Here is a 14,792-nt window from a genome sequence, read left to right as displayed (position 1 = left end):
TGGGGTGGCTGCCGGTTCCCCCAAAGCCTCTTTTATTTTTATTTTTTAAAAATAAATTTAGTTTTATATATTTATATTTTTTAATTAAGAGTGACACATGTCGTCTTTTTTATTGGCGTAGACGTGGCACCTGGCAGAATCTGTCAAATGTTTTAACATAATTTGACTTCAGAGACTAAATTGTTTTTTTGACATACTCTAATTGGACATCTGAATTCACTTCAAAGAAAAATTATATATTTTTAGTGTTCTATAAATTAAAATCTAAAACATAAGGAAGAAAAAAAAATCGATTCTCTGGAACCAAACCCGGTGAGCTACCATAGCTATTAACTCCAATTCCTCCTTCAACAGACGCGTACTCAGTTTCCCAAACAACAGCAAGAAATTGCCCTCCATAACAGAACACTTCTGGATGCGTGGTGGGCACTCCAACCAAACCGCCTTTGCTGCATCACAACTCCAAATAGCATGTGAATTTGTTTCGGCTACCTGTCCACACATCGGACAAAAAGGGTCTTCAACTATCCGACGCTGACATAACTTCTCCTTTGTTGGCAAAATATTGTTACAAGCCCGCCAAAGAAATAATTGTGCACTACGAGGAATTTTTAGTTGCCACACAAGCTTCCAAATATTGGGTCTAGTTGACACACGCAAGCTACTTCCTTGATTACTAGCCATCCGTCCCATCGCCAAATGATAGGCACTACGTACAGTGAAGAGGCCTGTGGTAGTTCCTACCCAAATCAATCTATCCTGCGACGTCCGAGGACTAATGGCGATACTACAAATATGCTCAACCAAATTCTGAGGGAAAGCTTGCCCAACCTAAGGTATATTCCACCAGTTCAAATCATAGTCAATAAAATCACACACTCTAGCTTCTGGACTGATGCCCGGTAAAGGGACTTGTATCTTGTGTGAATGAGTAGTGGGAATCCATTTGTCGCCCTTAACTTTTATCTTCTTGCCATCACCAATTCTCCAAATCAGACCATCATTAAGCAATGATTTTGCAAAACAAATACTCCTCCAGTCATATGAAGGTCTAGAGCCTACAGAAGAATTGATAAAATCTTTCCCTGGATAGTACTTTTCACGTAGAATTTTTGCTACCAAAGACTCTGAAAAAATTGTCAAACGCCAGGCTTGTTTGGCAAGCATGGCAATGTTGAAGCTAATGAAATCACAGTAGCCAAGACCCCCATCCAACTTACCCCTCCCCATCCCATTCCAAGCCATCCACGGAATCTTACCAAGATTTTCCTTATGACCCCACCACATTCTACCCATCATGGAATTTATTTCGCGACATAAGGTTCTCGGGAGACGAAAAAGACTCATGGTGTAGGTAGGAATCGCTTGAATTACCAATTTTAGAAGAATTTCCTTCCTGGCATGGGACAAAAACTTTTCTTTCCAACCATTGATACGTTTCCAAATACGATCATTGATGCCATTAAAAGTAGAAACTCGAGATCTCCCTATAAGAGTGGGAAGACCAAGATACTTTTCATAACAGCCAGTGGAACTTACTCCCGTCCCTTCTACAATGTTGCCCTGAACCGCAGCCTTAGTATTCCAACTAAAAAACAAGCCCGTTTTGTCCCTGTTAATTTGTTGCCCTGAAGCCTCCTCATACTTACCAAGCAACCAATGAATGTGATCCCTTTCCATACAATTAGCCGGGCAGAAAATTAGGCTATCATCCGCAAAAAGGAGATGTTGAATTCTTGTTCCGCCTCTAGAAATAGGTACACCTGTAATTGCACCTTCCCTAGAAGATCTTTTCAGCATAGAACTCAAACCTTCCGCACATATAATGAAAAGATAAGGGGATAGTGGATCACCTTGGCGAATACCTCGAGTAGGAACAATGTGGCCTGTGGGTTGACCATTGAGTAGAATAGAATAGGAAACCGTCTGTAAGCAAGACATAATTAGATGGATCCATCTGTCGACAAATCTAAGCTTCCTTATAATGGATTCCAGAAAATCCCATTCTAGCCGATCATAGGCCTTACTCATATCGAGCTTCATGGCCATAAATCCCTCCTTACCTTTCAACCGTGTATCCATTGTGTGGAGGGTTTCAAAAGCCACCAAAACATTATCCGTGATTAGTCTCCCTAGAATAAAAGCACTTTGTTCCGAGGATATAATATGAGCCAAAACATCTTTAAGTCGGTTAGAAATCACCTTAGAAATAATCTTATAAAGCACGTTACATAGGTTGATCGGCCGATATTCAGTAACACGGGTTGGGGCAGCAACCTTGGGAATTAAACAAATATGAGTGGCATTAAGACTTGTATCACAGGAACCCCCATTAAGAACATGCAAAGCTGCTCTGGTCACATCCGGACCAACCACCCCCCAAGAATGTTGATAAAAAACAGCAGAATACCCGTCTGGCCCTGGTGATTTTAAAGGTGGCATTTGAAACAAAGCAACCCGGACCTCCTCTTAGTCTCCCTAGAATAAAAGCACTTTGTTCCGAGGATATAATATGAGCCAAAACATCTTTAAGTCGGTTAGAAATCACCTTAGAAATAATCTTATAAAGCACGTTACATAGGTTGATCGGCCGATATTCAGTAACACGGGTTGGGGCAGCAACCTTGGGAATTAAACAAATATGAGTGGCATTAAGACTTGTATCACAGGAACCCCCATTAAGAACATGCAAAGCTGCTCTGGTCACATCCGGACCAACCACCCCCCAAGAATGTTGATAAAAAACAGCAGAATACCCGTCTGGCCCTGGTGATTTTAGAGGTGGCATTTGAAACAAAGCAACCTGGACCTCCTCTTCAATAAAAGGCCGACACAAATTCCTATTCATAGCCTCTGTAACCCGCGGTTCCAAAGTCTCCAAAAAATCTTCAACTCCCCTAGGCTGCTGAGTAGTAAAAAGCATATTAAAATAATTTACAAAATGAGTACTTATCATTGATTTTTTCCTCTAAATCCTCCTTGCAGCATCAGTTACCGTCCGAATAGAATTGGACTTTCGACATTGATTTGCCCAAGATTGAAAATATTTGGTATTGCGGTCCCCATTAACATACCAATTTTGTTTAGCCCGCTGCTTCCATCGCATATCCTCTCTTTCTAACATGTCTGAAATTTCATTTTGAACCTTCTTAATTTCTGCATGAGAAAACGGAGTAGGATGGCTTTGGAGTTCCAGAAGATACTTCTTCTTTTGTTTAAGCTTCTCTTCAGTTTGCCAAAATTTCTATCTACTCCACCGGGTGAGGCTATGTTGGCAAGAAGACAATTTGTTTTGTACGTCAGCTACCGGTTCCCCACCTAAAGTCCCCCCCAGTCCATGCTTCCTGTACAAGATTTCCATAATCTTCATCCCTCATCCAACCAGCCTCAAACTTAAAACTGCGCCGCAAAAGAACCCTCTCTTCCATAGATTCAGCGAAAGAAACAAGAACCGGATTGTGATCTGAGACTGAAGTAGCTAGCACAGTAACGGAAGCTTGCTGAAAAAGATTAAACCAAGCACTATTAGCCACGCCCCAATCCAATCTCTCAAGAGTATAATTGGCATCAGAGCAACCATTAGTCCATGTAAATTGTGGACCAATATAACCAAGATCACATAGCTCACAATCTTCCAAAGCCCTCCTAAAACCCTCAATTTGGGAGTTTCATCTTGTAACAGCCCCAAACTTTTCCTGTTGCTCCAAAATCTCATTAAAATCTCCCACACATAACCAAGGCAAAGGTTGGAGAGGTTTGAGATGATTAAGCAAAGCCCATGACTCCATACGACGGGTACTATCTGGCTGGCCATAGAAACTCGTAAAACGCCATGGATCAATACCCCCATCAGCCTTCACCACCACATTAATATGAAAACGAGAAAAATTATAAATATCCAAAAGATGAGCTTCCTTCCAAAGAAGAGCAAGACCACCACTTCTGCCCACCGGGTCAACAACAAACATACTATCAAAACCAATACGGTGACGAACATGATCCATATAACTTTTAGAACACAGTGTTTCAATAAGGAACACTATGCTAGGCTTCCGTTCTTTCACCAAATGGTGAAGGTCCTGAACTGTCCGAAGGTTACCAAGCCCTCGGCAGTTCCAACTTAATAGATTCATAACGGCAGGCGAGGCTGGGTGCCAACCACCGCCAAAGCCTTAAGTTTCTTTGAAACAGTCTCCCTACCCGCCTGGGATTTTGCAGCCCCCGATTTCCTTTTGCCAATAACCAAAGTTGGATGAGTAGGACCCGAAGATGTACGGCTAGCTTGTTTCTTACATTTCCGGAGATATGGGGTAGAGAAAACAACATGGCCAACAGAAGAGGGATGAGAAACCACAACATCATCCGATCGAGAATCCTCCAAAGATAAACTCCCGAAACCTCCAACTGTCCATCCCCAGAGTGAAGTTCCCCAAGAACAGAGAGAAACCCCGAAGTTGAAGCCACTGTTTCTGCCGCCGATGGATGCAAGGATACATCGGGCACAACCGGAGGTAACTCCAGAGAATTCGGCTGAGAGACGTGGGAAGAACAGATAGGAGAAAAAGGAACATGATCCCGCAAAACTGGTGGTAGTGGGGGACAAGGGAACAGAGGTGTGGACACGCCATCCACTATCGAAGAGGTGCCACCTAAGCTAACCCCTATAGCAGAAAAAGAGCCCCCAGAATCTTTAAAAACAGCACGAGAATTGGAACATGCACGCAAAATATCGCTCGGTAAAAGCCCCTCCTTATCACAACTAACCTCCTGATGTGAAGATAAAGTCTGCATGGGCAACGTGCCCTTGAAAGTCGCAGATGAAACTGCCTTTAAAGTCGAAACGCCCTAAAACTCGGAATTCAAATCCCTACCACCAAGCATAATTGTATTTCCTTTGATCCCGGAGCCCTTCTCAGGGTCGCCGGCCACCTCCGAAATAGCGACCAGATCAGTAGCAGTGCTGGACTGAACGAGGGAAGGCCTGTAAGAAGCGCCCCTATCCAAAGGAATTTTGGAACCAGGACCAGAAAGTGCACCTCCCAAAACGTCTAGAGCACTCCCCTTATACATAGATGGTCCTGAAGAAAAACCACGATCAAACCATCCTCTTCCCATACTTGACCTGCGACTCGTGGTAGAAGCACGAATCCAAACACCAAATTGTAACCCGGAACCGGTTGAGTTCAAAGATAGGCCTATTAATGATCAATGTGAATTTCCGTCCATAACAGGGGTAGTATTTTTCATGGGTGTTTTCATGGCTTTAATGACGTTCAAAAATTATGAAATTTGGAGGGTAGTTAGAGGACTTCAAGTCGAGCGTTCTGGCTTTTGAATCGACTAAAACAGAGTTCGTTTGACCTTGTTTCCGTTATTCCAAAGTTTAAGGTCTGTTTTGAGTTTTTATCAAATTGCAACTATAAACGTTTCTAAAAACAAAAATACACATTTATTTTCATAAATAATCGTAGTTATTCTTTTTCCTTATTAAAAATGTTTTAAAATTAATTTAAACTATTATAATTTATGTCTTAAAATTTGGGGCGCTACACAGCCACCCCAAGCCTGCCCCCTTATTTTCTTTTCTTTTTTTTTCTAAAAAAATAAGTTTATTTATTTATTTTTTTAATAAATTCATATTTTTTTAATTAAGATGGACACGTGTCGCCATCTTATTGGCGACACGTGGCGCTGACGTGTAGGGCTAACAGATTCCGTCAAAATGGTGGACGAAAAATCAATCTAGGGAGTAAAACGTAATTATTGCATACCACAGGGACCTCCCATGAACTTTTTAAACCATAGGGAGTGAAAAATAATTATGGCATACCACTGGGACCAACGGTGCAATTATCCAAAAAATTAAATCAGAAACATAAATATAAAAACCGTTATTATCATGAATCATAATGTGGAATATAAAAACAATTTAAATCATATTGGATATAATTATTATAATTACTGTTACAGTAATTTAGTTGTTACCGTTATAACTATTAAATGTGGCATAGGGATACATATGTAATTTCTTACATGTTAGGCTATTTGGCCCTACTAAGAAATTCTTCAGCTTTAGTTAGTTAATTAAATTGGTTAATATTAGTCTTATTATCATCTAAACTTCTGTATAGTTTGTGAATTGTAAGATTAGTTTTAAATTAGATCTCTTTGATGCAATCTTGTTACCCTGCTTTTGATCCATGTTCCCAAGTGTTCTAGTTGGACCCTACAGAAATCAATCATTGAAGCATCTGTTTCCTTCTTCTTCTTCTTCTTCTTCTTCTTTTCTCTTTTTCTCTTTTTCTCTGAGTGCCGTAGGGCACCACACACGTGAGAAGCACAGGTGAGATTGCACTGCTCTCTTGTTGCTTTTCTATCGAGGGCACGTACAACACGTTGGCTCGTAAAATCCCAAATGGAATAGCACAAAGACTCCAAGTCAAGCAGGGTATTCCAAAGTCTGATGGCATTAGGTCAAAAGCTGAGTCCCTAGACGTGACTTGGGATTTCACTACATACACAGCAGTATTATCAAGGATATATATTTCCAAAAACTGGAAATTTTGATGATGTTAATTTAGATATCATAAATGGTGACAATTAACCAATGAGATGGGACGGAGTTCGATCACATCATTGGAGTGGCCCAGATGCATTATTGTGGAGTTTTTCTTTTAATCAGAAAAGAAAATCTCCACAATAATGCATCTAGCTAGTGCATCATAATATAGATGGAGTCGAGCATAACGCATTATTGAAAAAGACTAAAGGAAGTAAGTAAATATATCATGAAGCCCAAATAAGTGGCTATAATTTCAGAAAGTGAAAGGGGCATATATTTGGCAAGTATCTGTCCCTTTCAAATTAAATATATTATCTATAGCATCCGATCGATGTCAATCAAGTTTGCAGGTGAGAAAGGAAGATAAAAGAACTGAGAAAAATGAGGTCAGATTCCGTTAAAAATGAGTGATACAATTCTGTTGGAGTCCAGATCCACAAGGTTCCCCTTTCCCTCCATCTCATCATGCTTGTATCACTCTGTCTTCGACCATAAAGATCTGCTAAGCCACAACAAATTTAAAAAATGCATATATATACATCTAAGCAGTACTCAACGTTCAACTTCGCAGCTTGTAAAGAAGTAGTTTTTAGAGGTACTTGTTTCTTGCGTGCTTCAAAGAGCAACTTAAGTTTCAAGCATTTGCTTAATTCAAGGCTTTATATACACGCATTTGTATGTGCATGTCTCATGTCTGTGTGTACGTGGGTGTCTGTGCTTAATGAACATACTTACCTTTGCTTATTTTCATCGTTTATGACTAGGTTGTTTGGTGTCTTCGTAGTGCAAACGCGCGGCCACCATGAATATGTTTTGGCTTCTGGGAGTGATTTTCTGCTATGGGATTTTCATTGGCACTGGTACGGGTGTCCGTGTTTCTACAAGTCCGAAGGTTGTTAACATTGGCGCTATTTTGTCATTCAATTCTTCGATTGGGAAAGTTGCAAAAGTTGCAATAGAAGCTGCAGTCGAAGATGTGAATTCAAATCCAGCAGTTCTAAAAGGAACTAAACTGAAACTTGCCACGCAGGATACAAAACAATCTAGTGGGTTTCTGGGAATCATTGAAGGTACATCCTCTCTGAAACATCTCTTGTTTGTTCGTTCACAATTTTCTCATTGCTTCCTTTAGACAAGTCATAGAATACCTGTGACGACCCGTTTTTTTTTTTTTTTTTTTTTTTTTTTTTTTTTTTTGTGTACAAAAGATTTATAAAACATTAACGAGTCCTCACAGTGGCACGACTACATGTCGCTCAGCCAACATACGTACACGCTCCATACCATGTACTTGATATTCAGAGTATTATCTAGAAGCGGAATAATTGTAACACAACAACCATAACGGAAAGCACATCTAAAATTAACTAGTGGTCCATACAAAAGAGCTATATCTGTCTAACAGTTTAAGGTTTACATTTACCCATTGATACAAAAGAATGGCTACACAAAAGAATATGTGACACCTACGTCACTAGCCATATACAAAATACCCCAAAAGAGTGAACTCCATAGTCCAACTCAGTACGACTGTCGCGGAGTGCTTCAATCGTAGTACCCCAAATACGCAGCTACAGGGTCTTCCTCAAAGTCAGGTGTACCTGCAGTCACAGGAACTACATCTATACGGTTGTGGGGGTTTGCCACATCCGTATAGGTGGAATTATGAGCCCACAATCTTAGCATAAATAAATATACTAAGACCTCAGAGGTATACTATTCACTGAGTTTTCACAAAGAACCAACTTTTCATTTTTAGTCGTGCGAACACTATAACAGCTACCAATTTTATAAACTTTTGTTTGAAAACCCCCATAGCTGATATAGCAAACACCGACTAATAGAAAACATTTAAATACTGTGGGTAGCTAGTATCATACGAAAAAGATTCGTTATAGAACACAATGACATTAAATCATGCAACCATCCGATACCAATATAAATAAATTCTTTTTCTATCAAGACTTTTATGCATACTAATACGTCTAGCAAAACTACGTTTAAATCATGCAACCATCCGATACCAATATACATAAATTCTTTTTCTATCAAGACTTTTATGCATACTAATACGTCTAGCAAAACTACAATATACTTATCATGAAAACATCACACAATTTAAACAATGCTATGCATGCTCATGATAGTCTTTTTGTTCATTATGAGCCTCACGCTCTCTTCATTATTATGAGCCTCACGCTCTCTTCTTTATTATGAGCCTCACGCTCTCTTCATTATTATGAGCCTCACGCTCTCTTCTTTATTATGAGCCTCACGCTCTCTTCATTATTATGAGCCTCACGCTCTCTTCTTTATTATGAGCCTCACGCTCTCTTCTTTATTATGGGCCTCATGCTTTATGCTTTACAATTCTAACTCTATACTCCTATTCTTTGCAAATCATGCTTTCTTCAAATACCATGAACCAATCAACATGAAATTTTCATTATTCTTCTTTGCATAATTAAATCCTAACTACAATACACTTTCAAATACTTCAATCAATTCAAAACCTTTCATTCATGCATCATTTCATAACATCATTGATATTTCAACATAATTGAAACTACTTGAAACATCCAAAACATACATGTTAACATATCGTTCGTTCAGTAGAAAATTATCTATCATTTGCATTTCTATAAAATACGAAAATATATCTTCTCTCAGTGAGTAGAATACTCACCTTGGCTGTTTGCACACCGACACAAACAAGTCCTAAGCTCACTCCCCCAAGGTGCCGCTGAATACAACATATTGCACCCATTTAGTTTCCATCCAATAATTACACTACCTCATGAATCGTTTAAGGATTATTTTACTCGACAGTTGCCTAAACTCATACTTAACCATATTCCTAGGCTTATAAACATAACCCCAATTTTTATACAAGTTACTACATTAAAACCTAACCTTATAAATATTTATTCTTACCAAACCCATGGTTAATGTGAGATTAATCATCACTATCTCCCATAATTTACCCACAAATTAACAATCTTATTTTAAATAATTAAAAGCTTCAAGTTAATCTAGTCCATCAACTTAGGGCTTTTCCAAACTTAACCCCAATAACAATATTTTAAACACAATCACATTTACTAAAAGTTAATCTCTTAAAATCCCATAAATATCAAATACCCAAAAATTAAGGCTTAAGGAAAAACTTACCCAAATTCACCAAACTCCCACCCAAAGTTTGGCTAGCCTCAAATAAGCTCCAATAAGCTCAAACACCTAAAAGATATAAAGGATTAAACTTATATTTAGGATTTTACCTAAAAATTACGAAATTATGAGTTTAGTGTTTTACCTTAAAACAATCGGTACGAACGTAGATCCGAGTGCAAGGATCACGTTATCGAAAACGGATTGAAGATCTGACCGTTGGATCTTCGTAGATCGCAATTTTCGTTAAAAATAACTTAAAACTCTCCCTCCCTTTCTCCCTTCTGTTCTTCCGGCCACAGAGTAAATGAGGCACTGCCTCTTCCTCTGTTTCTTTCTTTTCTTTAAGTGAGGCGCACATGCGCCTCACGTTATCTTCTTTTTTTTTTTTTTTTCTTTTTGTGGGAACCGAAGGGCCAAGCCCTTCAGTTCCGTGAAATGGCCTTTTGGCCATTTCACCAAATGTGGCCGTACGGCCTTTCAACTGAAAGGCCGTGCGGCCCTGCTATATATATATATATCTATACATATTTATATATATATACATATCTATACATATTTATATATATATACATATCTATACATATTTATATATATATACATATATATATATATATATATATATATATATATATATATATATATATATATATATATATATATATATATATATAAAATATTTATTTATTATTTTATTTATACATTTATTTATTTATTCAATTTGCAATTCCTAATTCTTTTAAACTTAATAATATTCTCTTACATTTTATTTTCATAGTCACAATTTACAAGTCTATAAGATCAAAATGAATTTTGTTTTATTTTACCTCACGAGGTAGACTTATTTTTATTTTTCATCCTAATAAACTCATTAAATATTTCTAGGGCGTTACAATACCATACATATTATATTATACTTTTCATTGTTCTTTCATAGCTTTGCGGTTTATGGAGAATGATACAGTGGCCATAGTTGGTCCCCAACAATCAGTTATGGCCCATGTAATTTCACATATTGCGAATGAGCTCCAAGTCCCTCTATTATCCTTCGCAGCAACAGATCCCACCTTGAATTCCCTTCAGTTCCCTTACTTTGTTAGAACAACGCAAAGTGACATATTTCAGATGGCTGCTGTAGCAGAAATCATAAGCTATTACGAATGGCGAGATGTAATAGCTATCTATATTGATGATGATCATGGGAGAAATGGGGTTGCTGCATTAGGTGACAAGCTCGCCGAGAAACGTTGTAAAATCTCATACAGAGCACCTTTAAGCCCCAAAGTAGGGGGAAATGAAATCTCTGATATACTGCTTAAAGTGGCGTTAATGGAGTCTCGGGTTATTATCCTCCACATATATGCTACCTGGGGTCTAGACGTAGTTGATGTGGCACGAAACATGGGGATGATGGAAAGTGGATATGTGTGGATAGCTACTGATTGGCTCTCTACTGTACTTGACACAGAATCTTCCCTCCCTCCAACGGCAATGGATGGTATTCAAGGGGTTCTTACCTTACGTATGCACACTCCGGATTCGAAACTCAAAAGGAAATTTGTTTCGAGATGGAGCAACTTGACAGGCGGGGTTTTCGGACTAAATACTTATGGTCTGTATGCCTACGACACTGTTTGGCTTCTTGCTCATGCACTCGACGCATTTTTAAATCAGGGGGGGAATATTTCATTTTCAAATGATTCGAGATTAACCGAGTTCCATGGAGGGAACTTGCATTTTGATAGTATGAGCATCTTTGATGGAGGGAACATGTTGCTTACTAGCATTTTAGAGGTGAATATAAGTGGTGTAAGTGGCCCAATCAAGTTCACTTCAGATGGGAATCTCATTGGAACTGCATATGAAGTCATCAATGTCATTGGCACTACTGGGATGAGGAGAATCGGTTATTGGTCCAATTCGTTCGGCTTGTCAACTGTGCCTCCAGAAGAGCTCAATGCAAAAATAAATCGTTCCCGTTCAAATCATCTATATGGTGTCATCTGGCCGGGGCAAACAACTATAAAGCCTCGTGGGTGGGTATTTTCAAGCAACGGAAAGCAATTGCGGGTTGGAGTCCCAGTCCGAATTAGTTTTCGTGAATTTGCTACTCGAGTAGAGGGTTCTGATGTTTTTCATGGTTATTGCATTGATGTATTTAATGCTGCAATTGCGTTATTACCATATGCAGTCCCGTATAAGTTCATTCCATTTGGAGATGGACATAGAGTTCCCATATACGATAATCTTCTGCACATGATCACAACGAATGTAAGTTAAAAGTGAAAACAGTTTTTGCCTTTTTTTTTGAGCCGTTTGTTGTTTGATAATGTCTTTCTACCAACTTAACTATGTAACATACTTCGTACTCCTAAGTCACCGGTTTCCCTCTTCCATGTAGGAATTTGATGCTGTGGTTGGTGACATTACAATTACCACCAATCGGACAAAGATTGTGGATTTCACGCAGCCATATATCGAGTCTGGGCTTGTCGTAGTGGCCCCGGTTCAAAAGCTCAACTCTAGTGCTTGGGCATTTTTGAGACCATTTACTCCGATGATGTGGTTTGTCACTGGTTTATTTTTTCTTGCTGTGGGAGTAGTTGTTTGGATTTTGGAGCGTAGAACAAATGATGATTTTCAGGGGCCCCCTAAAAAACAGGTTGCCACCATCGTTTGGTGAGTCCCTAAAAATTATTCAACTTTCTTAATAATAAGCCGTCCCCTAATTGTCAATTTGGTGCCTTACTTTGCAGGTTTAGCTTTTCAACTTTGTTCACTGCTCATAGTAAGTAAAATGCACAGGCTTCTTAATTAGCTATTTCCCCCTGGCACAAAAAGTCTTATATGCAACTCCTTTCCTGTTTTATGTAGGAGAAAAGATTGACAGCGCTCTCGGTCGCTTAGTGCTTCTAATATGGCTTTTTGTAGTACTAATACTCAACTCCAGTTACATTGCAAGTCTGACCTCAATCCTCACGGTCGAACAACTTTCTTACTCTGTCAAAGGGATTGAAAGTTTAATCATAAGCGATGATCCCATTGGTTACCAGAGTGGTTCATTTACTGAAAATTACTTGATGGAGGAACTCAACATACAGAAGTCCAGGCTTGTTCCTCTTGACTCGGCAGAAGAGTTTGAGAAAGCCTTGAATGATGGCCCCAACAAGGGTGGTGTTGCTGCAGTGGTTGACAAGCGAGCATACATGGAGCTCTTCCTCTCCAGTAGATGTGAATTCGGTATAGTTGGTCAAGAGTTCACCAAAATGGGATGGGGTTTTGTAAGTATATCGTATAAACCAAACATGTCAATTAATCTCCAATTTTACTTCTTTTTCACAACTCCGTGAACCAGGCCTGTTTTATTTTCTAATTGATTAGGCTTTTCCACGGGAGTCACTCCTGGCACTTGACATGTCAACTGCCATCTTAAAGCTGTCAGAGAATGGAGAATTACAAAAAATTCATGACAAGTGGCTTTCAAGACAAGCTTGTAGCTCAGAAGGTGCAAAGCAAGATGTAGACCGCCTTCCGCTTAAAAGTTTTTGGGGGCTCTTTTTACTGTGTGGCGTAGCTTGCTTTGTTGCTCTCATTTTGTATGTTGTGAAGATGGTTCACCAATACACGAGGCATTCTGGCCGCAGCTCGCAATCATTTCTCTCTTTTGTTAAAGAAAAAGAAAACCATGTTCATAAAATGGAAGAGCCAGAAAATAGCAGAGACAATAGAAAGCGAAGGAAGAAGGTAACTAATCGTTGGATTAATCCTTGTTAAATAAACAAATAACAATAAGGATCCAATAATAGATTTAGAGTGGTACGTCAATATTATTAGACAATTGCATCTAGCATTACTCTTCTCTTACTTGTAATAATATTTGTAACAAATGTAGAAATGTGATGTAGACCGAAGCATATATATTTAGGAAAGGTCGACTAGTTGATATGTTTTGATCTGGTCTCACCTTCAAGGCAATTACTTGGCCCGTTTGATAAATAGTTTTGTTGTTTGTTTTGTTTGTTTGAATAGTAATAAAAAGAGATTAATGTGTAAGATTTTATAACTACATATTTTTCTCCGTGAATATTATGGAATCATTGTATTGATATTTATAACTACTACACAACCATTCAATTTCTACTACAATTATAAATGGCTACAACTATTCACCTTCTATCTCACTATACATTTTCTAACGCTTTATATTTAATATCGTGAGATCTCTTCAACTGCATGTTTAGTTATTATTATCTTTAGCTATATGAATGACTCTTCGTTGTCTTCATTGAGATGCTTGTTATTACTGATGCGAGTTATATCTTTAACAATGTGATATAAAAGTGAAAGAAGATTTGAATTTTTTGTGAAATAAAAATGAAGAAACTTATTTGGTAATGAGAAAAAAATGAGTAGATCGATTTTTTTTCTAAAAAACAACGAAAAAAAAAAGGGGGAAAGAATATGTCGCCAAACACAACCTTAAGGATTATGGGTTGACTTTGTTTTTGCAGAGAGTTATGGTGGTTCAAGTTATCACTCAAACTCAAACAATATAGTATGATGAAAGAGACTTCATTATAAAGCTTTGAGGTAGATCATTGATGACCAAAGTTATAAATCAATTAATTAATCTTGAAATATCCGATTAAAAGCTAAAGTCAACTTTGACAGCTAGGACTTGATCAACCCAAACTTGGCTCTTCCAATTTTAAAAAACCAAGAGCTGGAAAAGTCTCGAATTCCTGGTCGGGATTGTGTTATTTTTATATAGCTAGCTTGGACGGTTATCAATTAAGCATTCAAGCATTAATTTCATTAAGCAATGATCGATGGGGGTAAACAAATGGCTGGAGGAAATTTAGGCCGCCCATTAGATAAACAAAACTGCATGTTATTTGATTCTTTTCACATGTATTTTTTTTTTAATTCAATCCATTAAAAATGCATATAAAAATTATATTTTAATTTAATGAACAGGATAAGAATTTGGAGAGAAGTCTGTCCCTTATTAATTAGCAACTCCCCATGCTCGATCTCCCCCTCTTGTGTTGTTCCAGAATTT

At 38.2% G+C, this 14,792-nt stretch overlaps 2 protein-coding genes and 1 long non-coding RNA gene across 4 annotated transcripts; 1 reads left to right on the top strand and 2 right to left on the bottom strand.

The window, feature by feature from the left end:
- Window positions 1-831: 831 nt before the first annotated feature.
- Window positions 832-4,791, bottom strand: LOC133852722 (uncharacterized). Its single transcript, XM_062289477.1, has 6 exons — window positions 4,100-4,791; window positions 3,736-4,008; window positions 3,308-3,645; window positions 2,996-3,156; window positions 2,804-2,905; window positions 832-2,277 (listed from the first exon to the last, which is right to left on the bottom strand). The coding sequence occupies exons 1-6, from the start codon at window positions 4,789-4,791 to the stop codon at window positions 832-834; spliced, it is 3,012 nt and encodes a 1,003-aa protein (XP_062145461.1).
- Window positions 4,792-6,903: 2,112 nt separating this feature from the next.
- On the top strand, window positions 6,904-13,726 carry LOC133883040 (glutamate receptor 3.6-like). 2 transcript variants are annotated; one of them, XM_062322221.1, is made up of 7 exons: window positions 6,904-7,157; window positions 7,347-7,632; window positions 10,668-12,001; window positions 12,132-12,409; window positions 12,487-12,518; window positions 12,605-13,011; window positions 13,112-13,726. In XM_062322221.1, the coding sequence occupies exons 2-7, from the start codon at window positions 7,365-7,367 to the stop codon at window positions 13,502-13,504; spliced, it is 2,712 nt and encodes a 903-aa protein (XP_062178205.1). In that variant the 5' UTR covers window positions 6,904-7,157; window positions 7,347-7,364; the 3' UTR covers window positions 13,505-13,726. The 2 variants fall into 2 exon arrangements, with proteins under 2 accessions (XP_062178205.1, XP_062178204.1); XM_062322220.1 differs by having other exon boundaries at window positions 7,327-7,632.
- Window positions 7,905-10,059, bottom strand: LOC133851757 (uncharacterized). Its single transcript, XR_009895842.1, has 4 exons — window positions 9,876-10,059; window positions 9,734-9,799; window positions 9,249-9,305; window positions 7,905-8,184 (listed from the first exon to the last, which is right to left on the bottom strand). It is a non-coding gene; the product is annotated as an uncharacterized LOC133851757 (long non-coding RNA).
- Window positions 13,727-14,792: the final 1,066 nt, after the last annotated feature.

The sequence above is a fragment of the Alnus glutinosa genome, chromosome 12 (assembly GCF_958979055.1).
Source record: "Alnus glutinosa chromosome 12, dhAlnGlut1.1, whole genome shotgun sequence".
Taxonomy (NCBI): domain Eukaryota; kingdom Viridiplantae; phylum Streptophyta; class Magnoliopsida; order Fagales; family Betulaceae; genus Alnus; species Alnus glutinosa.
The sequence above is the reverse complement of the archived record's forward strand: the minus strand, read 5'-3'. Positions and strand labels throughout refer to the sequence as shown.

What these genes read in the sequence shown, in the direction of transcription:
- LOC133852722 (XM_062289477.1), bottom strand. Translation starts at nt 4,791, where the DNA reads ATGCAGACTTTATCTTCACATCAGGAGGTTAGTTGTGATAAGGAGGGG. An exon ending in TTGGAACTGCCGAGGGCTTG is followed by an intron (nt 4,009 to 4,099) that starts GTAACCTTCGGA and finishes GTGTTCTAAAAG; the next exon opens with TTATATGGATCATGTTCGTC. An exon ending in AGTCCAATTCTATTCGGACG is followed by an intron (nt 2,906 to 2,995) that starts GTAACTGATGCT and finishes TTTACTACTCAG; the next exon opens with CAGCCTAGGGGAGTTGAAGA.
- LOC133883040 (XM_062322221.1), top strand. Translation starts at nt 7,365, where the DNA reads ATGAATATGTTTTGGCTTCTGGGAGTGATTTTCTGCTATGGGATTTTC. An exon ending in TGCACATGATCACAACGAAT is followed by an intron (nt 12,002 to 12,131) that starts GTAAGTTAAAAG and finishes TCTTCCATGTAG; the next exon opens with GAATTTGATGCTGTGGTTGG. An exon ending in CCAAAATGGGATGGGGTTTT is followed by an intron (nt 13,012 to 13,111) that starts GTAAGTATATCG and finishes CTAATTGATTAG; the next exon opens with GCTTTTCCACGGGAGTCACT.